This window comes from Pithys albifrons, chromosome 5, assembly GCF_047495875.1.
Source record: "Pithys albifrons albifrons isolate INPA30051 chromosome 5, PitAlb_v1, whole genome shotgun sequence".
Classification (NCBI taxonomy): Eukaryota; Metazoa; Chordata; class Aves; order Passeriformes; family Thamnophilidae; genus Pithys; species Pithys albifrons.
The window spans coordinates 53,206,791-53,232,516 of NC_092462.1; the positions used below are offsets into that span (position 1 = coordinate 53,206,791).

The following is a 25,726-nucleotide window of genomic DNA, read 5'->3' on the forward strand; positions in this document are numbered from 1 at the left end:
TGGCATGTGCAAACAATTAAAATCCTTAGAAACCTATGCAGACCAGTCTATAATTTTTCATATCTATATTTTCAATATCTCACTTTTCCATAGGTGAAATGCTCACTTTTAGCAAACAGGACCATTGCTATTATACTTTGCTTTAGTAAACAGATTGCAAAGTAACAAATAAATAGTCCTATCCCTGACTGAATCCCTGGTCATTTTTTCATTCAGAGGTATCATGAAAATATTCATCCCTTTTGACAAGAAACAAGGGAAATTGGACTGTTAGTTGCCAGTTGTTCTGTCAAGTGAACACTTTATTTTGCCATTTTAAACGAAGTTCTGAAAGATCACTTCTGCCACTCTTCTGTAAATAGCGAGAAAGGAGCTGCTGTTTATCAGCTGACCTTGGAAGGTTCTTATTCCAGCAGCAGAGAAGCTCATAGATCTGGTGTGTTAAATTATCAGGGCACCTCAGCCTAACAAGCTGAAATACACTCCGTCGAACAGGTAAGCGTAAAGCACACAATGATGTATTATCTTCTGCAAGCCAAAACAGCAAGTTGTCCCATCGGGCCTCTAAAGGGCAAAAATTAGTTAAGTAAGAACATTATTCTTCTGCTATGTAAATCTTCCCCTCTTTTGAGAAGCTTCCTAAAGCTGGAGGCTCAGTGGTTAAACTCCCCAACTAAATATGGTTTTTTTTACTTTGATAGATATCATCACTTTCCATTTCCAATGCAATTTTTGGTAACTGCACTGTGACACGAAGTGAATTTAGTCAAGAACAGATTCAGCAACGGTCTGTAAGTTTTGGAACTGCATGGGGAAAGTTAGCAATGAAATATAAGGTTTTTGATATTTCCTGTAACTGTTACAACAGTTATACTGGAGCTTTCCAGTGCAAACTAAATCTCCTTATACAGAAAATTATATGCTGTTCAAACACCCCAACATAACATAATCTTATAAGGGCTTTTGCATTTCCTGGTCAACAGATTTTTTCCCCCCTTTTACTATCTTTTAAAACATTAACTACTTTCATTCTTGAATATGGCATTTTAAAATGTCAGTTACAGCTAAAAAGAATTTTGGCATTTTAAAAAAGTAAAGAGCAAGTATAGCTATTATTTATATTGATATTATTATATTATGGATGTTTTCTTACCCGATGAATCAGAAGAAATTATTTTTGTGCTTCATGGATGGTTGATCTATTTTTCATGCTATCAAAGAAAATGTGTAGAGGAAAGAGAAATTACTAAATGAGTAAGGAATGAGGCACAAAATATGGAAGTGGATTGCAGCAAGTCAGCATTTAATATTGGTTCTATCTACACAGAAGGTTTTTGTCATTATTGAAAACCAATTAGCACTGTCAGCAGGTATAAATCTGTATACAGCTATTTAAAATAATGAAACCAATAAAGTTTCCATCCATCAAATGGACCTTTATTATCTCTTATTAAAAATTTCATAATTTATGCAATTTTACAAATGTTTGATCAATACCATTATGCCATGACTGGTGTATAGAAACTGGGCGTATAGAAAATCTGTGTGGAACCTTCATACACGCAAGTAGTTCAAATTTTGAATACTGCATTAACTTTCCCTACCTTTCAAGGACAATAACAATTTTTAGGTATGCAGTAGCTGTTGTTAGTAGCTATAGTTATTCATTTCATGTAGTTCAACTTTTAGCAATACATCATAAAAAATCATCAAAATTCAAAAGATAAGTTCTGTTAGAAAGTACAAATTTCTTCCTCTTTCTTCCTCTAAACATTAGAGAAAAAGAAAAAAATACTTTGTCCTCTTTCCCTATGACTGAGAAAGAGGAAATTCTTTTGTCCTTTATTGTTGTTTCCTACTACATATAGAGCAAGTAATTACTTACATAAACACTGAGCACAAAAAGAGATTAGTTTGTATAAAGCAAAAGTCAGACTTTTTTGTTTTGCTTAAAGCTAAAAATGTACCTGTTTTAGTGTATGTTACTTTTGTCACACACATTCAGTTGTACTACCCAGGTGTTCATGCACAGCTTTCCCTGAGAGACTTGCCCAGGGTTTATTTGCTGATCCTCTGTTTTTCATTTGTGAATTAAGAGCATGAAACTCTTCCTGGAAAAATTGTTCTTTTCCTTCTGGGCATACTGAACTAGAGCCTTACAGAGCTTATCTTAATAATACAGGATTTATGTATTGTTCAGTGTTCGGAGTGTCTCATGTATACTGAGCTGCATTTCCAAAGGTCAGGATAATCATAAGCGTTACCAATTCACCTGTGAATTAAACAATTTTTCATCAGGCCTGTACTCAGAAGTGATTTCAGTGTGCACAGGATGCACACATTATGCACTGCATGGCAGTACAAAACCATCCTGTGATGTACTTCTCTTGAGATCTTGGGGTTTGGATTAGATGACCTTTAAAGGACTCTTCTAACCCAAACTATTTTATGTTTCCATGATCTGAATGCACCTTGCCTTCCATTTTCTATAGCAATTCTGTCATCAGATGTACCCTGTTTACAGATAAAATAATATAGCTAAAAACCACTCAGAATAAAGGGAATATAAAGCTCTTCCAGAAGGAGGCATTGTTTTTCTTCCAAGATTCAGCTTTCCCTGCCTTCATTTAATTATGCACTTATATTTAAACTTACTTTCATTGATTAAGGAGAATTTAGCATCTCAAAGGTCTGTGAGATTTTCAAAGTTATTGTAGATGAACTCAATTATCCATGCATTGACTTTAATCTGAACCACTTTATGCTACTTAATGTTAAAATAGTAGTAAAATTGTAAGAATTGAAAATTAGTACTGTCTAGAAATAGTGTAATAATATACAATGCATTAGATCTAAAACATTAAATTGCCTTTAAAGATCAAATATCTGCGTTGAAGTGCTAAATTCACCCAGGTTCAGCTACACTGGCATGTGGTCCTGCTGTTCTGGTTGACGGCTTAAGTAAAATACTCTTAGCAGTCAAAGCAGTTTTCTAGTCTGGAAAGCCCTTCAATTAGCTAAGCAACTGCCATTCTGAAGCAGAGGATCACATGTTATTCTGCTGTTAGACAGTCATTAGACATAAAACTCCAGCAGAATAGTAATTTCATAATGCCTGTATATATTATAGCAATCTACTTTTCCAAAGCATTTTGATTTCAGCCAGTGATATTGACGTGCTCTGTCAAATGGACCTCTCAGACTGGACCAGACTCTCATAGCATATCAAACAGGACAGATAGAAAAGGAAAAAATAATATTTTAAACTCTCCAGCCCAGTTTCACATAAATACAAAATCTTTGAAGTCAGTAGATATGCACATACATACTTGGCATCAGAACCTACTACGCACCATATTTGACTTGTGTTGAAAATATTCAAGAAGTGTTTCTGTTGCTGAAGAAATGAAAGCACCATAAATAAGAATCATTAGTGGAGATCAGGTTGCTTCTGTTTAAATGTAGCATGTTTACACTAAAAACCTAAGTTGCATAAAAAGTAAAAAAAAATGGTTGCATAAAAAGTTCAAAAACACTGCTTTGATCACTGTCAGAAATATATTTGCAAGTGAACAATATGGGCACATACATATAAAAAATGGCTTATGATCTATATAGTTAATGTCTTCTCCACAATTCAAGTGGAATTTAGATGGGAATTTTAGAGAAATGAGTGAATATATACTAGTCAGAATGGCTGCCTTAAAAAGATCGCATCTGTCTTTGTTAAACAAAATCAGACATTCTGGATGGTTCTACCTTTACCATCTAGAAAAAAAAAGATAATAATTTTGTTGAGAAAATTTCTTTTGTTGCAGTGAACACTGTTTGTGAACTCATGTATATTAAAACAAGTCCATTAACATGGCTAAACTAAACTTTATATATTTAACAACTCAACAAAGTAGTGGAAATATAAAGAGTCTCTGCTGCTTCTGCCCTGCATTTACTACCATTGTGGGGATTTTATTCTCAAACTGTGAAAGGCTCCCCCAGGATGCTGGGAGCCAGTGAGAAAACCATCAATAATGCTACAACTTAAACTAGTTCACAATTAAGATGTGAGAGCCTTACTGTGACAACTGGAATTCTGTAAGCAGCTGTGTATGAGAAATGCTGTAAAATACTCTGCATTACCAGTAGGTCAGATATGAACACTGAGCATTATGTTTTCATATGCTTGTTCTAGGTGTTTTGGCAATATATATTAATAAGATCAGCATGTGTCTAAATATGGACAGTACCAGTCTTGGTTCCTATTGTACGAACATTAACACAAGACCTGTACTTTAATGAAGTAGTAAATACCAGTTGCATTTGAGAGATGCCTGAGGTAGTTAGTATAATTAGTGCATTAAATTTCTTCCTAACTGTATTTTCATGTCCAGTAACTATTTCCTTTTATTTCTTCTATTCATTAGAAAGCCCACCTAAGTGTGAAGAAGTATCTGATTTGAATATACTGATTAGATCACAGACAGTAAAACAATTGAAGTCCTTACATTAATTTTTACTGTCAGTGTTTTCATCACTGTTAATAATTTTAGAACACATCATAAGATACAGTAAGTAATGAGAATTTCATTTTCATTGCTCTGGCATTTAATTGGATTGTTATGTTTAATATATGGTTCTGTCTCTCAATCATTTCCTTCTCTCGCTGAAACATGTATTTAACTGCTGTAAATACCCTATGAAAATGAGTTCACCATTAGATTATTTCTGAATGCAAAAAGTATGTTTTTCCTATTTCTGGTTACATCTGCATCTTATGAATATCATTGTTCTTATCTCCTGTGAAAAAGGAGATATTAATTCCTTTTTCAGTTGCTTTATAATATTTATATTCATATTTCAACTTTTATTGAAGCTACCTGAAGTGTTGTGATCAATGTAATGTCTTTCTACCTAGAATGAGACCATGTTTCTGCTCACCTGCTTTCTTTCCCCTTCCTCCAAATCCTCTTTCTGTGTTCTGTGACCAGAACTACTGAGTGCAGTCATGATACGAATGCCTCATAATGCCTCATGGATACATGGCATAATCTTTTTTCAGTTTTATTTTCTAATAATTTGGAACATTTGACTTACCTTTTTATTTGATACTGAATGCTCTGGAAATTCCCAGAATTTTTCAGAAAAAAATTCTGGAGGTGTTTTTTCTTTTTTTTTTTTTATGAGTTGTAATAGATAATTTAGAATCTGTCTGTATAAAATGAGATATGTACTGACACCACAACAAAACACTTACTGACATCTAATTGTCTAGTTTATTTTCTAGTGGCTCAGTATCACTATATTATATGTCTCTTCATGGACAACTTTAGTACTTTGAATATTCTGTACATCTTCAGACTTTTCACTTAATTATTCAAAAGTTGCTGATGAATGTCTTAGTATTGATCTGTATTGGGCCTTACTAGTAATCATCTTTCCTTGAGAAAACCATCCACTTTTTCTTGTCTCTTTTCTCTATCTTTCAGCCAGAAAATAGTTCTTGTCCTTAAAATTTATGTGAGTTTGTTTAGTACAAACTTCAAGATTTATTTCACTTGAAGAAGATATGAAAAGCAAAAGAGTGAACAGCATTGTATGTATGGCCAAACTTCGCAAATGAAAATTTGGGAAGTGCTTTCCCCTCATGGGTGTGCCCTTTGAGACTGTGCAGTGGATTTTTTAGGTGAGGCACAGTGTGCGCAGAACTGGCCCCACCGTTTAAGTCCTAAGGTCCATCTGCCATGGCCGAGCAAAGCTTGGACAGTGACAGTGAAGTCCTCAAGACTGGCACAGCAGCCGGTACCAACCGGGGCTGACCCTTCTTAGGCATCCGAGATCTGGTGGCAAGGAGGCATTTAACTGCCAGGGGATGGTCCCCACTGAAATTCAAACTCATGACCTTGGGATTCGAAGTCCGGAGTGCTCTTCATTACACCACAGGACAGCCCTGAACAGCACTGTAACTTTTCGTTAATGAATGTTATACACCACTAGATAGTGGTGGGTATGGAATTCCCATTTGCCTTCTGTATATCTATACCAATGGAAAGGTATGTTGTACTTAATTTCTTAATTATTCACGAAGATCAAACAATCAGCTTCATTGAGGTTTTGTAATTCTTGAAAAAAGATGATAACTGAAGTAGCTAAATTATTAAGGAATATTTCTTCACTATTAAAAACCCCTGACTTGAGGCATTATCAGTTTTAAATTATTGCATGGGAAAGATGCAAAATAGAACAAAGTGTAGGAAGGTTCACCAGCTATACCAAAGTTTAGCAATTTTTTTACTAAGATGATTTGCAGCATAAGGGAAAAGATACTATTCTTGATGCTGTTTTTCATTCTACAGATGAGTATTTCATTCTGTGTAAGACAGAAAATACAACATAACAACAAAGTTATCAATGTGCAAACATTTTTAAACATTTTAATAAAATTCTGGTATAATATTTGCACTTAGTGAAGATTCTGAGTCCTTTGAAATGTACTCCATAAAATATATTTATGAGTAGAAAAAGAAAAATTATTTGAAAGATGCTTTGTCACTGATTTTCTGAAGTAATATAATAACTGTCCTTCTAAGCAGAGATTTTGGCATCAAACTTGCTTCCTCTGTGCTTGAACTGACTCAGGTGAAAGTAGAGCCTCTACTCAAAAACAAGCTGCAAAAATAATATTTTCAAAGGCTATCACCATTCCAGAAGTTTGTCTTTATTTCTAATTTTCCAGCAATGATCATGTTATACAGCTCCTCCTTTTATTTCCATTTAAGTGAGTTGGCTGCCTGAGTGCTACTGTGTACCCACATATATTATATAGTCTTACACACTTATACAAGCTGACTAGACTTCAAGATCTCAGCCACACTGGGAAAGATCCTTAGATTGAGTAGGAGAAAAGGACTATTCCAAAATACTTATTTAGAAAAGTTCAACTACAACTTTTAAGTATTAATATGTGTTGCAGTAGACTGTATATGCCAGTTCAAATCTAAGACTCTTGATATTTATCTTTGTGGTTTAATACAAATGTAGTTCAATCCTTTAAATATTATTCTTATTGTGCAATAAGATTAAATAAAGTGAAACAGCGGGATATAAGCTAGACAGGCAGATGGAAGAGAACTAATTGATGTCTAGGGTGTGCTGCAGTTATTTTTTAATGAATAATTTTTTAATCGTCCCACTAACTTCAAGTTTGTACCTCTCTCTCTGTAAACACTGCAAAAGGAATACTAGCCCAGCAAAAAACCCCAGAGTGCTTGAAAGGAAAACATACATTTTATATGGAGTTTGTCACTAAAAGACATCTCCTATTATAATCTTCTGCAATTAACTCTTTTTAAATTTTGCTTGGGATAATGAAGATGAGAGAGAAATCAAAGGTGAAATAAAAGATGCATTAGCAGGTGATAGCTTAAGGAAGATTGAAGTCAATTAAATTGAAAAAGAGAGAGAATGCTACTGCTTGTTACCAGAGATTTAGACCAAGTGTTATGGTATATTTTTGATATTAAAATGTATGCAAATTAGATAGTAGTAGTCTAGAAGCATCATTTTGTACAATATAGGCTGTTGATACCTAGGCTCCTTGAAAGGATTACAATGAAATTTCCTTGCAGGAATACTAAAGATTAATTTATGTAGCAGTAGCTTTCAGCAGAGACGAAGATAATTGCCTGCATGGCTGTATTTCAGAGGCTAATCAGGCATAATACAATAATCAGGTGATAGATGGAAGGTACGTTACACAAACCATTTAATGATCCTACAATTTGGAAGTCTGTGCTCCCAAGACAATGAAACAAGAATTATGTAACTGAAACTTAAGTAATAATTTCTCAGTGCTATACCAGCTGGGGAAAGTAGGTGGATGAAAAACTGCTTAACGTTTTTCGATGCTTATACTTCGATGAGGGTCCCTTCCTAGGGCTAAGAGAAATTCTGAGAATGTTTGTACATTGATGATGGATCAGAACTGCTCCCTCAGGGACTCCTGTGTGTATCTGTAAATCAAAAATCATAACAATATCCTTTTGCCTAGTAAATATACGGTAAGGGAAAAAGGGAAAGAACTCTACTATTATCAAGTTAGAAACCCAACTTTGGTAATGTAAGTGCTAATTTACACAGTGGAGACTGGTTTTGATATTCACCAAATGATAAGGGTTGTTCCCATTTCTTGGTTATCATCTCTCTGGTAATTTTATAAAACACTGTGGTTCCTTTGTAATGAGGTGAACTGTGGTTACCAAATTCATCCACTTCTTTAATTTGAAGCTCCAGCCTGGATTTGCTTTGTGAATGAAAAGTCAGGCTGTAGACTTTTCCAAATTCTTCTCCATTCTCTGCAGTCCATAGAAAAAAAATTTTAAAATGTATTTTTTTACACTGTATTCAGGTGTGTGGTATCTAAAATAACACATAACATTTGGTTGTTCTTAATCACTATTATTACTTTATTGAGCATCTGTGGTTCAAATATTCAGTAGTAAAAACATCTTCATAGTTAGCTGTCAGTCCCTAAATTGTTGGCATAATGAATAAGTGGGGTAGGCTGTGCTACAAGTTGAAAACCAAGGAACACAAAATGAGATAAGTATATAACACTGAGAAGAACAAAAATAAAACAGTCCTGTGAATGGATTTAGAAGTATATGCTTTCTGATAATTCAGGATAGATATCTGTCTATGTCTAAAAGCAAAATGAATGGTGGTAGAGAGTTTGGTGCATTTTTAGGATTTGTAATACTGTTTTAATTGATCCATCTATATACACTATCCTTTGCCTGTATGAGCAAGTATTCTTTGGCTGGAGACCTAAGAATATTCCTTTCTTTAGGGAAATAAAGTTTTCAGTGGGAGAGTTTATGTACAAAAAGTTCATGGGGCAAAATATATATGTATAACAAGAGTCTATATGTAAGTTTGGGTGAAAACCTTTCTGGTGCTTCTTCTTTCTTTTCCCTTTAAGCAAGTCTCTGAGTGGTAGCAGCCACTGCATGGAATTTTCTAGGCTGCTAACAGAAAGGTCATAACTCTTATCACCTCAATTCAAGGTACAAATCACAAGAGGCAACATTTTGCCCTCGATTTCTTGCTCGCTTTAAGAGAAATTTACACAGATAAATTAGCAGACTTTTCCTTTTGTCTGGAATCTGTTTAACGCCGATCAAATGTTCTTTATATTAAAAAGCTATCAAAAGAAACCTGACCTTTTGAAATAAAACATAAAATACCAACTGTTTCTGAGGGACTAGATTCCACAGAATGGCAGATGTTTAAGAGATCTCTAAAGATCATCTTGTCCAACTCTCCCACTCAAAGTAAAGTCATCTAGAGCACATTGCTCAGGACCTTGTTCTAGTACATTTTCTTTTCAGTTAGAGCAATTTTCCGTTAAGTTCCATGTTCTTATCATTGACAAGAAATAAAACACTAAATAACTATGTGTGCTGTGACTAACCACAATCTATCAGTGTTCCCAGACAGAATTTTTTCATAGCTGTGATAATTGATAATGTTCATCCAATGCATGAATTAATTACCTTACCTGAAGCAAAAATATTTCCGCTAAATCTGAAATGAATCTGCTCTCTTTCCCTTAATGGGAACTGCTGCATAGGTTCTGGGGGACCAAAATAGCTCTTCTTATGGAGATTTTGAAGTTCATAGGTCAATTGTTTGGATGCAGACAGCAAAACTACTATTTTATATGGATTTTCTCTTTTCTGATACAATATGACATTAGCCATCGTGCTACAAAGAGCTTCTTCCAGAGCCGAAGCAAAGAGGAGCAGATATGTGTTTTCCAAAAGGAATGAAAGGCGAATGACCACAAAGCTGTATTAAGAAAAAATAATCAAAGGGGTGAAAATTAAATTAAATGGCACTATCTTAAATCATTTTATCAACTGCTAATCATTTATTTTGCAAAATAATATGGGGCTCAGTCTCCAGTGGATCTTTTGCTATCTCCTTTTCATCCTTGTTTCCAACACATGAGAAGGTGGAAATTTGCTTGCTTCTGTAAGTATGTGGACTATGTATGTATGATTTCAAATATTTTAGATGAAAGATAACATTTCCTAACAAGAATTAAAAAAAAAATTGTAGTTAGAAGACTAATCACATTTTTCAATTAAGGCTGATATCTTCTTTTCCTGTTTCAGGTTTTGTATGTGTTATATTGTGTAAATTCTGTAAGTGGAATTTTTTTTTTTAATTATGAGGAACAAATCAAACTTATACTTGAAAGTGGAAGAAAGGGATACTGAAAAGATAATAGTGGATGATTTCTTAACTCTACAAATTTCCTTAGATTTGTATATACGGAAGTAAATATTTCAGTAAATAAAATTTTATTAAATTATTCATACATTACCTTTCTAAATGCTCCCTCAGTTCAAATGATACAAGCCCATTCTGTGAATTCCAGAAAACAACATCATCAAACACCTTCCATCTTTCTTCTTTATTTCTGTGACCTAATAATTTCAAAGTATCAGTGAGATTCTCCCTATTTTTTCTCACAGAAGTGTTCACAGCCCTGAAAAGCCAAGGAATTATAGTACAAAACAAAATGAAAAACAGGTCCTGCAGAAAGACTAAGCTTGTGTTTGTAGCTGTTTCCCCTTCTGCTTTCCTTGATGATTACGTCTGGTTTACCCACTTTGCTTGGAGTTCTATATCTGGAACTATACTCCAGAGTATGTAAATGATATAAATGTTATGAGATTTTTTTTCAATTCTCCAGAAACAGGAAGAAATCCCACAAACAACAACAACAAAAATTCAAAAGAAAGCTTTCTTTCTAAATCAATACAGTTTAATCTATCAATTATAATATAATGCACAAAATTATTATGGATTTTTTGAGTCATTCATTAAGATTTAGATTCTGTAGATATCTGAAAAGAAAGCCAAAACATCCCACTTTTTCTTCCAGAAGCCAATACTACTTGAACACAAAGGAATTTAGGAAATAAGATAGGGATGTTATCCATTATAGATCTCAACAGAGAAAATAAAAGTAGCTTCTCTTCAAATCAGCCAATTACTTTGATATCACATTCAGAACCAAGCCACTATGGCACACCATGTTCTAGCTAATTTATCTGAATGAAGGAAATGAAGTTTCTTCGTTTAGTTTTGGAGGGTTGTGTTTGGGGTTTTTTGTTTGTTTTTGCTTTTGTTTTTTTTTCAGAAACACACTAATTCTCACATACACCTCTCCTCATCAGTTTTTTAACACTGGATGTGAATAACCTATTCACATTATATATACCCTTTGTGCAATCCAAAAATGACAATTCTCCACACAGGATAGCCTAAGCATATCTCAACTGTTCAGCCTCAGCCAATGTGTAACTGCAGGAAAGTGTTGGCAAAATTTTCTGAGGAATTCATGCAGAAATAAGCATTCAAGTCATGGTGTTTTTGTGGATGTGCTTTGAGAATCTAAATGGCCATTTAGACTGGTATTAAGAAACAGATGCCACAAAGGTACTGTCACACAACGAAATACTTCTGGGACAAGAAATGAAATTTGCATCTCCTATAAACTGACATGGTCAGCCCTCTCACATCTGAAGTTTGTGATAAAGATGGTTGTTTAAGACTAGTGTGAATGCAGAGGTCTTTAAAACTTAATCTCAGGAGGTTTTCAGAAATGGAAAGCTATAACATTGTCTACCTTCTCCTTCTGTTCCTTGCTTATTTTCAAGACTATCATAATCTTGGAACATAGATGCTTTCTTCAAAAAGAAATGTTTAGCCCAGTAGGAGTAAGCTAGCACTTTAATGACCCAAAGTCGAAGTGGTTCAAAGCTGACTCTTGTTTCAAGCAAGAGTCAGCTTAAGAAATCCAAGCAAGGCTTTCTAAACCTGGAATTGTCCATGGCAGCAGAACCGGAAAGACAGTGATCAAAAGGTAAATTCAGATTTATTTTTTTCCTTCATGAGATGGTAAAATCACTATTTATTTTGCTTATTGACAAAATAGATGAGGTCAAATTTTACCTTTCTTTTTCCACCAGAAAATGTTATCCATATCCTTGTGAGCATGATGGATAGATTGCATTGAACTACCAATAAACAACTGAGATTTAGAGATTATCTTTTTCTTAGGAATTCCCATGTTTTAATGCTTTTCTTCAGACATGTCAAAAGGACTAAATTTTAGAAATTTAGTAGTGAGTGCTTTGAAAAAATCTGGACTTTTATCTGGAGCAGCAGCTACCATGAAATTGACCTACTACAAAACATTGTGTCATACATTTTGATTCAGGTGACCACTGGAATGTGCAGAAGTAGAGATCAGAAAATTCAAAGGTCAGGTTCAAATCATCAACTAGTAATGAATAAAGCAGCTTGAAGAGATGGTTATTCTCCATGTTCAGTGTTTGACTTTCTTGAAAATGTCTGACTATTTCTTACTGACACCTCTCCCCCCTCCCCTCCTGCAAATATTTTTCATTCTAACTCTTACTAGAAATGTAGTGATCAGCATATTTAAAGAATATGCATCAAATAATATATGAATTTTTCTGGTGAAACCATTGCATTAAATTTGTGAGGATTTGGTCTACTGTTTCTAACAATGTTTCTAAGTATAGCAGTCTGTATTGAGGAACAAACACATTTTTAATATGAGAACTTATTAATCAGCAACTGTTAAAATTAATTAATTTTGATGTTTTAAAAAGTGCTAAATTTCTAGTGAGGTTGTTCTTACCATGGAGGGTATGATGCAGCAATCTTCTTTACTGTAGTACTAATGGCTTTTGGATGTTGTGTCGTATCTCCTTGCCTTTTTTTTTCTGGGTTTGGAGGGCAGGGTAGAGTAATAGTGACTGAGCTGTTAAAAGGTTGGGCTGAAGGATGCTGGACATGAACCAGAACACTAGTAGATATCAGTGAGTGGTACATATCATGTCTTGCTTTCAATGCTGAAACCAATGATGGTTCAATTGGCTGAATCTAAGAAAGAAATTGTACAATTGTATATTGTAATATATTGTACATTAAAAAAATCTTGTCTTACATGCCTAGTTTTTTAAAAAATTATTTTTTCTTTTGGAATTGGATCAAACTACCACAGAAGCTTCAGACTCCTCTCTGTAACCTATAACCCAGAAACAACCTTACCAAAGTATCAGAACTTTACACAATGCATAACAAAATGATTGAAAGCTATCCAAAGCTGGAACTTTTACTGACTAAAATATTTTGACAGTTTTGTTCCTGCTTTGAGTTCCAGTTTTGAAACTCATAAGCTCCTCAGATTTTGAAAATTTTCTGAGATTTTTCCACTCTATTTTTTCATAATTTTAGCTACTCTGTACCTCAAAATTAATATTTTATGGGGAAGCAGGAAACATAACTAAAGCAAAATTTGATATTATTCTCATCCTAAGACTAAAACATGATATAACCTTCTGTTGCACTTTCTGGCACAAAGGATGGAGGTCAGGTACTTGAACACTCGATTATACAGTTGAAGTTTTGAGTTGCAACTTACATATTTGTTGAAATCTACTGCATTTTCTGAATTATATCAAACAAAAGTAGGTAGATCTTTTTAGCTAGAGATATCCTTGACTACTGATAATATTATGTGGTTTTAACAAAGCTGACAGGAAATCTGTGTATACAGGATGTAGAGTTGCAAACACTTTTCATAGACTTCTGATATTGGAAGAGATTGCACTTTAACATTGTCAGACTTCCTTCAGAACATATCAGATAACACACTTATGGAAGAATTATTACATATTTTAAGCTTACCCTTAACTGCATGGGTGCTGGAGAACTGAATGTTTCTGGATGGTAACACAAACATATTCTAGAATCCATGCTCAGTGTTTGTGGTAGTCCTTCCTTTGGAACAGTAAATATTTCTTTCTTCAAGCATGACAACACAGAAAAAACACCCAGATGATAAATTTTCACTTCTGCAAAGCTTTCCTGAATAAAGAGAACGTGGGCTTAGAGCAGAGTGGAGGGAAAAGAGGCTGTGTTCCACAGTGGATAAGAATACTGAGAAGTCAACTTTCTCTATAGAACATTATAGAACAATGTGTGAAATGAAAATAAATTGTGTATTATTGCCACCTGCATGATCAGTTATCTGGCATCTCTACTCATCATGTGATGTAATTAATACTCCACTGTATGACTGGGGCAAAATGAAGTAAGTTTGTAAACTGTAAGCTGTGTGATGAATCTGGCCCAATGCAACACTTCTGCATTAAGAAAAAGAACAATCCTGTGTTTCTTTGATATGGAACTTTCACTTATACACATGGAACTATTACTTGATTGTGATCAAAATATATAATAATTCCCCCAAAGTTTTACTTTTATGAAACAGTACAACTCATTACACTTATTCAAAAAAAGTCATGAACCATTACTCAATCATTAATATTGTGAGATTAAGCACTTGCATAAACATTACAATTTTAGAAAAGGACCTTGTTAAACACTAGGTTTCAAATACAACAGTCTTGAGAAAGTAGGAAGAAAAGTTCTATTCAACCCCACTTAGTAGGCAATATGATTTAATAATGACAATTTTACTTATATAAATCCAGAGACTTAACCGAGAACCTCAAATGATGTTTTTACAATGTTTTGATGAGATGTTACCAACCTTAGGGTTTCCCTGGTATCCTTCCAAAGAAATAGGAGTTAAATAGTTTGATTGAAAGTTCACATCAGTCACCTTCACCATAATCTCCCGATAATTTCCTTTGAAGCATGAATTGAATGGGATTGCCATGTTGATAGGGAAAACAATTTTTTCATAATCATAGCATTCAATACTGATGACATTGCTGATCAGCTCCTCAGAATCATCCACCACCAAAGAACTAGTATTGAGTATCCTACACTTCAGATTCTCCAGAACAGTCGCAGGGGCTTTAATAAAACGAGCTACTTCGTGTTTGTTCTTACCACTGTCTTCGACTAGAAATCTGGAGAGAAGAGATATAAAATATCACTCTTTGTATCTTGAGTGAGGTAGTGTATTGTATTTTAATTGAATTTTTCAATATATTGATATGCTACATTGAAGCATAAGCAGATCATTCAGAAAAATATGTTTATGAATAGATGGGAAAATCATGAAAATGTTACGTTTAACCTGTTTCAGAACAGCTTACAAATTACTATAAAATCGACAAATTGGGGTCCTTTCCTATTCCCAAAAATTTAGGAATTAGTGACTTTGCTGGCTGTGACTCTACGGCATAAAAAAAAAATTATGCAAATAGAAACTTTACTTGAGATCAAAGAGAAAGAACTTCATTATGCATGTTTAAATTGTAAACTGCTATTATGTGTATAACCAGCAGTTCTTCAGTCCATGTGTATTGAGTTTCTGCACCCACACATATTTATATGTGTTACAGGTTTAGCTAGGTAGGCCTAAATTTAGGCTTTAGATTTCAGATTAGGCCTGGGACTGTCGGCTGACTTGAGCTGGGCTGAGGTAGCCACTAGTATTCCATACCATATTCTGACATGATCTCTAAGTGTAGGAGCCGGTGTGAGAGTGGCTTGGTCAGTTCCTTCATAGCTGTGGTCCCAGGAAGACACACTGTGCCATCCCAGGAGGATGGGAGGCCCTGGCCCAGAGCAACAGCTCACCACCATGTTATCTTAGGGAAGTAAAATGTCTGTTCTTAATCTTTCTGTGTGCTTAAGTCTGTCTCTGGGGAATTGAGTTCTCTGGAATGATTTGTAGTTAAAATAGTGGGATTTGTGTTCACTGGGGAGTGGGAAGTTATTTCTTGTTATTTTTAACTTGTGTGGGTATTATATTGTAGTTTGCTTTTAATTTTCTATTTTCTGTATAAGTATACATAGTTAGTTTAAGCATAGACAAACCTAGTTTGAGTTTCCAGAGGTTTTTTTTCCTTTCTCCCTTTTCTTGAGGGAAGGGGGGGTTGGGGGTGTGTGAGGAGGGAAGCTCTAACCCTCTGTGTTGGGCAGTTGGCATTTTCCCAGCTCAACCCAGGACAATATGTTAGTAAGAAATAATTATGTCCATCTGTTTCTAAAAAAAAGGAGATATGTGCTTACTCTTTGTTCATCCAGTGCCTAGATTTTTGTACTTCTGAATTGCCCACAGAATTCACAGCAGTAAGATCATATGTTTGTGCAGAAAATGTGATGGTACAAATTTCATTATTTGTTTCCATTTTACTGTCTTCTATTTTCTCTGTCACTCTGTGCTCTTCCCTTTCTAGTACTTTTGAAGATTCTCTGACTACTTTTTTTCCTGTTCAGAAAGACTCGTGATGGTTCTGTCATAAATGTCTTTCAATGTCCCAGACAGAATGCCTTCCCTGCTGTTTGTAAGAGCCTCTTGAAAAGCCAGTTCTGGAAGCTTTTCAGTAACAATGCTACCTCCATGAAGTTTATCCTTTCCATTGCACTCTTTCTCCTCTGTAACCGAGTTCATCATTAGTCTGTGTTCACCATCTTCCTTTTTCATTGGAGCTTCCCTGTTAGCCTCCTCTTGAGCAGATATGTTTTCAGCTAATGATGCAGCATCTTTTTCCAGTTTTAGCTTCACTTGTCTTGGTTTGATTAACATTCTGACTTTCTGTCTTGTTCAGGGAAGGAGTTCTTTGGAATTGCTAACTGAAACTCAAAGATGCTTGTGAAGAGTCTGTTGCTTCACCTTCTGAACAATGAGCATCTGTTTCTCTAGAAGCATTTTGACCAATCTGGTTCTGAGGATCATCATCTTGTCAGCAGCTAGAAGCATAAACTTTATTTTGTGCCTCTTGAAGATGTGAGACTGTGTTTATCAAGTAATCCTTCACCTTCTGCAGACAATCTGTAATTCCATTGTACTCTGAGGAAAAAAAAATAAGTAAACCAATTAAATTATGCTATGAATGCTAGACAAAAAATGTGAAAACTATTATACAGGTACCTAATGGATTCCATGTAATTCCATAGTGCCATTCAATATATGAAGAACATAGTATTTCCTGGCTTACATTCAATGGTTTTGCAAATATTGCTATTCCAGTTGAATCAATTCTGGAAGAACTAAATACAGGTAAGTATGTTTTTATACTTTTTCAAGAACAACTGTGTATTGTCACAGTTTTACTCTGGCAACTCTAATGAACACCTTTCTCATGATCAGACACTAGCTAAATTCTTAATAACAATCACTCCAAAGCATGGGATTGGTAAATAATAGCCAAATCAATTTGCAAAGAGCTTTAAAATTAAAACTTAATTATGTATAATTCCTAAAGTTGAATCCAATTTGTGTGTCTCTAAAAAAGCTGTAATACATGGGCCTAATTTTAAACATATTTAGCAGCTTTGAATGTTTGCTATGAAGACTAGATAACACAAAACCACCAGCCCATATATAATACTGAAGTTCAGCAGTTTGTAGCATCCAGTTATAGGAATGGTGGAGGTTGCCCTTGCATATAACTAAAACCACTTGGTGAAGAAGAATGCACAAAAAGCACAAAATTATTATGTGCCATTCATGAAAGACATTAAGCTATTTATTTTACGACTCCTCATTTTTATTATCTTACACCTTTTCTTAGAAGTCATTCCAGGTATTCTTTCCAAGGACGTCAGATATATGACTTAGAGCTCTTCCCTCACCTTACACTGTCAACCTTTATAACTGGAACTGTGTCTTCATTAATTAGGTATACTGCAAACCTCTTTGAAAATTTCTTCCTTATTTCTGTTTGCTGCATGAGATCCTGGAAAATCTTGTTTTGCAGATTAAATCCAGTGAAAGTCAATACAAATAAGAAAATAGTACAAAACGAAATGTGGTATGGTGCATTCTCCACTTACAATGGACAAAGATACACAAAGGAATGAAAACAGAAAGGGCTGATAAAAGTCTTATAGGAAGCCATTAACTTACATTCACTTTTTTCAGCAGTGTCACATGAGGCAAATCAATACCTTGTTTTCAACTTGGAAAATAATTTTATCATGAATGTCATCACACATCAATGAGTGAGGTTATGTGATCTAGATAGGCCTCTCATTTTCATGTGTATTTGCATCTTATTAGTTTAAACTTACATAGTACAGCTCCAAGTAATTTTTTCCCTTAACTTGGTGTAAAAATTACTCCTTTCTAATACTTCCTCAGTTCTCAAATTACTTGTTATTGGATTTTGACAGTAACTGAAAAAAAAGGAAAACAAAACTAAAAAAAAAGAAAAAAGGAAGCAAACACAGTTTTAAAAGATTTTTTACACTGGTAGTTTAAAGAAAAATATTATTCTACTTTTTCACAGAGGCACTTTTATAATAGTGAAGAAATTGTAAATAGTTTAACTGGGCTGAGAAATAAAAGGATTGGAAATAACATAGCTTTGTTTGCATAAGAAGTGGTAAAAGACTACTTTGCAGTTTCGCTATAAGGCAAAGTTCAAGCTTAGGCAAAAAACCAAAATTGACATTTCTTCCTTGAATTTTGCATTCTCTAAACAAAACACACCAAACCAAAAAACCCCTTAAACAAATTATACAGCTCTTTAAACTTCCATAAAATCAAATTTGAAGATAAGAGAGTAATTCTAAACAATGGCATTTTTCTGTGCTGTGAATGTGACTTTTCTAATACTTTGTCAAGCAAAGATATGGCCTTGTAACTGTACACTATTCAATTGTGTCACAAGGAGAGACACTTGCATTCTGTTACAAGGTTAGCCTTGAAATAAGTCTTCTTTTGTGTTATCCCCCTCCCCCATCACTTTTCTAAAACTGCTTTCTGTGCTTTTTCTGATGTTTGATAATACAGCTTTAGAATACACATGCAGTTTATATGCAACTGTCTCCAGACCTTTTAGTTCACTGTTTGAAGGGAATTTGTCAGATGAGCAATAGTAGTTTTTGGAAGGGGAATGATTATTGGAATCCTGATTAATAAAATGTTAAAAAATCACCATAAGGTCACCAGGGCAAAGCTAGCTTGTTTGGAGCCTAGAAGGAGACTTTTTAAACAAAAATGTTTTACTTTATAATCCTGTAGATCAAAGACTCATAAAGAAATGTATAGCTAAAGATTTCTGCCTGGAATATCTTTCTTTCTCTGTCTTTTCATCATAGAATCATAAAATGGTTTGGATTGGAGCAAGATGATCTTTAAGGTTCTTTCCAACCTTTCTTCCTGTCCTGGGCAGGGAACCCTTCTAGTAGACAAGGTTACTAAAAGCCTCATCCAACCTGGCCTTGAACACTTTCAGGAATGGGGCATCCATAATTTCTCAGATCAAAATCTTCCTCTGTCTCACTACCCTCTAAGTAAAGAATTTCTTCCTAACAGCTAATCTGAATCTCTCCTCTTTTAGTTTAAAACCATACCCTCTTGCCCTATCACTATCTGTCCGTGTTAACAATCACTCTCCCTTTTTTTTTTATAATCACTCCCTCTTTTTTTTAAGAGCTAGAGGGCTGCAACAAGGTCTCCTCTGAGCCTTCTCTTCTTCAGCCTGAACAACCCCAACTCTTTCAACCAGTCTTCAGAGGAGAGGTGCTCCAGACCTCTCATCATCTTCATGTCCCTCCTCTGGACTGGCTCCAACAGGAGCATGTCCTTCTTGTGCTAAGCATTCCAGACTTTTATGTGGTACTCCAAGTACCGAAATACTAACAAAAGGAAAAGTAAGGTCCCCCAGCATCATCACACAGCAGAACTTATCACCCAACATACTCAGTCCATACCATTTACAGCTAAGTCCTTCTATACTTGCCTGGACTTCCAGTCAATTCCTTGTGTTTGTTGTGGACAGGACTCAGCAAGTGGCAGGTATCTTGAATACTTTCTGTAATGTTCCCCAGCTGTTGCCTGAGAGATCTGCTCATCTCTTTTGTTAAAGAGATCAGTCTAAGCATGTACTTCTCTATACCTTCATTATCCAGATCAGTTTTCAGAAGCACATCTCTTGCCAGCAAGTTCAGGTGCCAGATTTTTTCCAGGACTTGGCCTGATTTGCCTGCAGGTATAATCTTACTTTCAGCCATATCCATTTTCTATTCAGAATATACTACTACAACTTTTTTTCTGCTCAAACACTTCTACAGCTTGTTCTTGGTTCGGGGTAGTACACTGTTTAGAGTTTTTATCCTAAACAGGATTTCTAAAAGTACTAGCTCAGAAACTGTGAGTTGGTGTCGACTATAGAAAAGTTACTTGGTGACAGAAAGGAGAGACTGTCCTGTAGCTATAGACAAGGATTGCCAGGAGACATCAATTTATACCATGTACCTCTAAGGGAGATTATGTAACTCAGTTATGTAGCAGTGACTTAAAATTTCAGGATAGCTGAGCAATGAGGAGGTGCTTTCATTGCAATGTGACATTAAATGCTGTAAAACATTTGACATTGTTTTCTGGCAATGCTATTTTAGTTGTTGTTTACAGATAACAAATGATTTTGTGATTAGGAAATATATTTATTAGCTAAATATGCATAAAGAAACTTGCCACGATTTCTGGTGTGTGTTTATATAGTGGGGAAAGAAATGTAAAAAAAAAAAGTATTGGCCAGAATTTCAAATAGCTAGTGACTTAACTTCTGTTTGACACTTTAAAAGTTGAAAAGCAAGCTTAGGAGAAAAACTTGAGCTCACTAAACTCAGCTGCAGTATCAAGAACTTACTATATGGAATTCAGGAGAAAAGCACTAAACTATAAATTTCATTTATTCATGGCACACCTTTGCAAACGAAGATTTGGGAACTGCTCTATACACGTGGGTGTGCCCTTCGAGCCTGCACAGTAGATATTTTTTTTCTAGGTGAGGTGATCATTTTCTTGTTAATTTCTCTTTTCTCTTGCTGGGAGGTTTGTCTGGAAGAGTTTTTGGGAGGTTTTCTTGGGGCTTGGGTGGCTGGAATCTATATTAAGTCTGGCAACTCAGTGAAGGTGTTATTATTTCTTTTCGCATTTGTATATATATACATATGTGTGTTATATTCTGTTTTAAATTTTCTTTTCTTCTGTGTAAATATAAACCCCTTGCCATTTCAAAGTTCCATTTCTAGTTGTTTGTTGGGGTTTTTTTCCCCCTCATTCCCTTTCTCTTGGAGCGGACTCAGACTGCATTGGGCAGTTGCTATTTTGCCAAGCTAAACTATAACAGGTAGAATCAGCAGAATGCTTTGAAGATGTAAAGCACTCTATAAATGTTAAAATAACAATGAGAGATGTAAAGTGTCTTGAATCAAATGTATGAGCTAGAACCAGCTGTAATTATTACATTAAAAAGGAAAGTTACTTTTGACTCATTACAGTTTGCTTGGTTCCATTGAAAGCACTGCACAGCTAATAAAAAAACATGTGAATCACTAACCTACTTACTATTTCTGATGGTTCAGTGTCTTCACTTTTCCCAGAATATTCCTAGTAAAAAGGGAAGTCCAAAGAGAACATATATTGACATTTACAGGGAGTGAGAAATGTCATTTTTGCACCCAAAAGTTTAGTGATATGAAAGTAAAAAAAAAAAAAAAAGAGGAAAACCTACATTAATGTGTATTTGCTGTATAGCATTGCACTGACTGACTTCTAGGTATGGATCCATATTGTTCCCCTAACCATAATATAGCTGTGTTCATCAGCTCCAGATATTTTCCAATGTATGCATTTCCTTAGATTACTTCCAACTAAATTAACTAACAATGTGCGGATGCGAGTTATGAAAAAAGACATTAGATTGAATAAGGTAAAAGAAGATCTGATTTTTAAAAAATAAGTTTATGAGTGAAATAGATAACAAATGAGTCAGTTATCAGAATATGTTATTATAAATGTTGTACAGCTTAAAAGAAGTTACTATAACATCCTCTTATAATCACAGTTTTATAAGACATGACAACAACTATCTATATCATGTTCCTTGCCATAAGCAAATTGTTTTGTTTGGTTTTTGTTTTTGTCAAAAAATGATATATCCAACACCTGCTTAAGTTAATACATGTTATCTGTATAAATTGTCTATGCATGTTCAAAAGAAAACATTACCTTATTTATAAAATGAATTTGTCTAAACCAAATTCAAAAGGAGAAGAGAAATGACTGATTTTTCTTAATGGGTAGTTGAAACAACGTAAAGCCTTAGAGATAAAAAAAAATCATTCTCTTCTGTAAACAGGATAAAAACAAGCAAAAAAACCCTTTTGTAAAAATCTGAATTATTACATGGTATGCATTGTATAAGGGTGTGCAATTACAGAGTGGTCTGTATAAGATTGTATTATAGAGGCAATCAGGTGAGTTACATTCTCCCTGAAACAGTTACTACACAAGGGTAAAGAAAGTAGCCAATATGAGTAATTCAGAAGTATCACAGTGTGTATTCTCTGAAAATATGACTGTCTACATTAATAAACAGTGTGGAGTATACTGAAGAAAATAATATCATAATGTCACGTATGTAAGAGGAAATCCTTCCAATGCATTACAAAAAAGAATTTAGTACAAAGGTTATTTACATAGGATAGAATTTATATCATACACTCATTGCTGGAGTTTTACAGTCACTTTAAGCTTGTACTTTCGTGAAGTTAATTCATCCTGGATTAGTTATCTGAAATGGTTTACTGTGCAGCATACCAGCTACAAAGAAGAGGTTAAGACTTTAGGAATAAGCAGACTTGATAAATACAGTATTACTCCATTCTCCAGAAGAGTCAAGAATAACAGTGAAACTATAGTTTGCTCTTTCAGCTTTTACTAGAGAAAATCTGAGCAAAAGAAAGGTACGTGCAGAAAACCAGTCCAGAGATATCTTATAAGAAATAAGTCTCACATTTGGCCACTGTGGATCCCCAGGCTCACTGGAAATCCCTGCCTAAAATGCTTCCTTTAACTGAGAAATAATCAGACCCGTAGTGGTAGGATGAAAACACAATCTGTCATGTTTTCCATTACATACGGACACCAAGTAATTAGTATTACAATAACAGACTCACCAGAAAAGAGATATGGATGTCCTGCAACTGAATTGTTGTGCTGGTTTAAAGGTGAACCAGCAGGGGAAATGCACTCACCACGAGAGAGATTATAAGTCAGAGCTAAAATTTAATAATAATATTACAATAACAACACTGACACACAAGGGAAATTGCTTTCAACTCACAAAACCCCAGCAGCATAACCCAGTGTCCTGGGGCACAAACCCAAGGGGGTTTGTTTGCCCTTGTGCTGAGACCCCTGTGGCTCCCCCAAGTCCAGAACAAAAGGAAATGAAAAACCTGTTGGTGCAGGCAAGGGCTGTGGTCTGGGTGAGAGCAGGGATCTCCTCCTGTCAAGGTCCTGCTGCTGCTCTGGATCCGACGAGAAGGGCCCAAGGTCTTCTCACCCACCACTTATGTACCCTCAGGGAGCACCCAGTCCCTCCCCCTGGGCAGGGACTCACACAATGGGTGATTAACTCTGGGAGCCAGGGGGTATTGAACTGTTGATGGCCCATTAGCAGCTCTGCCCCCCTCAGGCTGGGTGTGAAGGTGATAATGGTTCCCTGGGCAGCTGCTGCTAATGGCCCATTGTCCTTGGGGAATGAATAGAGGGGGTAGAATACACAGCTTTGATCACCCCCACACAGGGTTAGCTGGTCCCTCCTGCTGAACTAGGACAATTGTCAAATAGGATCCTATGTACATGGAAGAAAATGAACATAATTAAGAGACCATATGTAAGAAATAAAAGTGCTAGAACAATTGTGATAATTTTGAAATTGTTAATTAGCTGTTTTTTTCAGGTCTTGTAATGTAATTTTATTTATTTATTTATTTAGTGTTAAAGAACTAATGACAAAAGAACTTTTCACTCCTCCTCAAACTTTAGTTCAATTTTGGCTTTTTGAAGAGTAATCCTATTCTTCAGCAAAGCTACATAAGAAAGAAAGAAAGAAAGAAAGAAAGAAAGAAAGAAAGAAAGAAAGAAAGAAAGAAAGAAAGAAAGAAAGAAAGAAAGAAATGGAAAATTGGTTCTGTGCTTGATTTTGTTTTAAAACCATTCATATTCTTGGGTTATTTTCACATTAAACTATATTCTCTAAGTAATTGAAGAGTCCTTTACAAAACAAGCTAATTCATATTAAATAATAGCCCTGGTTGTAGGAGGAACAAGATTTCAATTTTAGAAAAAATAGGGGTAAGATTATACATTTAAGTTACCATGTGGCAGATATTCATGTTCTGTTCAGAATACCTTAGTACTGTTGCATAGCTCATAACAATGGAAGTGGAGTTTGTTCTGCTAGGAAAGCAGATTAGAGTGTATCATGCAGAACCAATAAGTATTTCCTACATACTCTGAGTATAATGCAAAGTTCATTATGTGACAATTAATGTATTTTGGTGCATTTATGGGTCTATTCCTATTTGAAAATATCTGTAATGGTTCTTTTTCCTCTTTCTGGTATTGTAAGGTCTAAGTAAAAAAAACAGTAACAGTATAAGGAAACCTAAGGAAGTGCTATAGATGTGCTCTGTGCCATAGAATTTATATTTCATGTTCATGTAAATAGTTTATTTAGCACTCTACACAGTGACCAGTGCTGGATTTTTTGAACAAAGTCATAATGCCCTTGAAATACATAATAATGAAATAACATGTTTACAAAAGGTATCTCTCTGAATGCAGTAACAGTACTTGACTCTAAGCCATCTTAACTATGAATCAAGCGTTCATGAGCTTCATGTTAGGAAAGGTAAAGCTCCAGAGTTAGGAGGGAAGCAAGTCTGAGCCTGTGCTAAAGCCCTCTGTGGGGCCACCTTTATACATATATGCACTTCAATGCCGCATGGTGGTATTGGCCTAAATTTACCATTAGATTTAAACTAGCTTCTGTGGAGGTTTCAGGCAAACATTGTTGAGAAAACTAGCTGTGCTCAGCTGTTCTAGGGTAGACCTAACACACAGAACACGAGTTCAGGGTGCTAACTGTGGTTTTCTCAATTCTGAGTCTGATCTATGCCAACCTGCATAGCCACAGCCTTCGGTTATCTTTGTGATCTGTGAAAAAAAAAAAAAAGGCAGGTCATGTTTTTGTGTGTTCTCTTTTAGTTTTGTTGATGATAAATCTTTGTTAGCGGTTTGAATAATATTAATTTGTTCCATGGGAACAAAATCATCATCTATACAGTGATCAAAGAGACTCTAGTGTGGGACTTCAAGTTCTTATTTTGGTAGGCAATACCCTCCTATTTAGAATAGCAAGAGGAACATGTCAACCACCTCATCTGTCCTTTACTACTTTAGCACCAACCTACAAAATATAGCAAGAGTGAAGAGGAAATTAAAATATCACTATATAATTTCAAATCCATATACTGCATTATCCTATTTCCACTCTTCCACAGGAAAAAATCTTGAAAATCTAGCTGAAAAACTACTCTGCCTGAAATCCAGCTGGAACTGTACAATGCATAAGTAGTAACCTAATTAAAACTTTCCAGAAAAACTAATTCTTGAAAGAAAAATGCCTTTTTGATGTGATCAGCAACAGTATTTTGTAATTATTAAACATGATTGATGTTGTTTTAATGTTAGTGTTTAATTATACAAGAAAAACTGTAGGCTTTTCAATCCAATATTGAAGTGACACTAAATTGCAATTTTAATTACATTTTAGAAAGGGCGAGGCTGCAGAAACATGACATGAAAGTGTTGTTTTCACTTGATGGTATTTCTTTTACT

The 25,726-nt window shown here is 34.9% G+C and overlaps 1 protein-coding gene across 1 annotated transcript; it reads right to left on the minus strand.

Moving 5' to 3' along the window:
* Nucleotides 1-289: 289 nt before the first annotated feature.
* Nucleotides 290-20,049, minus strand: DTHD1 (death domain containing 1). The gene is given in 13 exon segments (XM_071555212.1): nt 290-564; nt 1,154-1,211; nt 7,338; nt 8,105-8,348; nt 9,554-9,843; nt 10,385-10,549; nt 12,737-12,981; nt 13,789-13,968; nt 14,657-14,981; nt 16,093-16,291; nt 16,294-16,574; nt 16,576-16,873; nt 19,773-20,049. Coding segments are annotated over 13 exon segments (2,838 nt in total).
* Between the last annotated feature and the right edge of the window lie 5,677 nt (nt 20,050-25,726).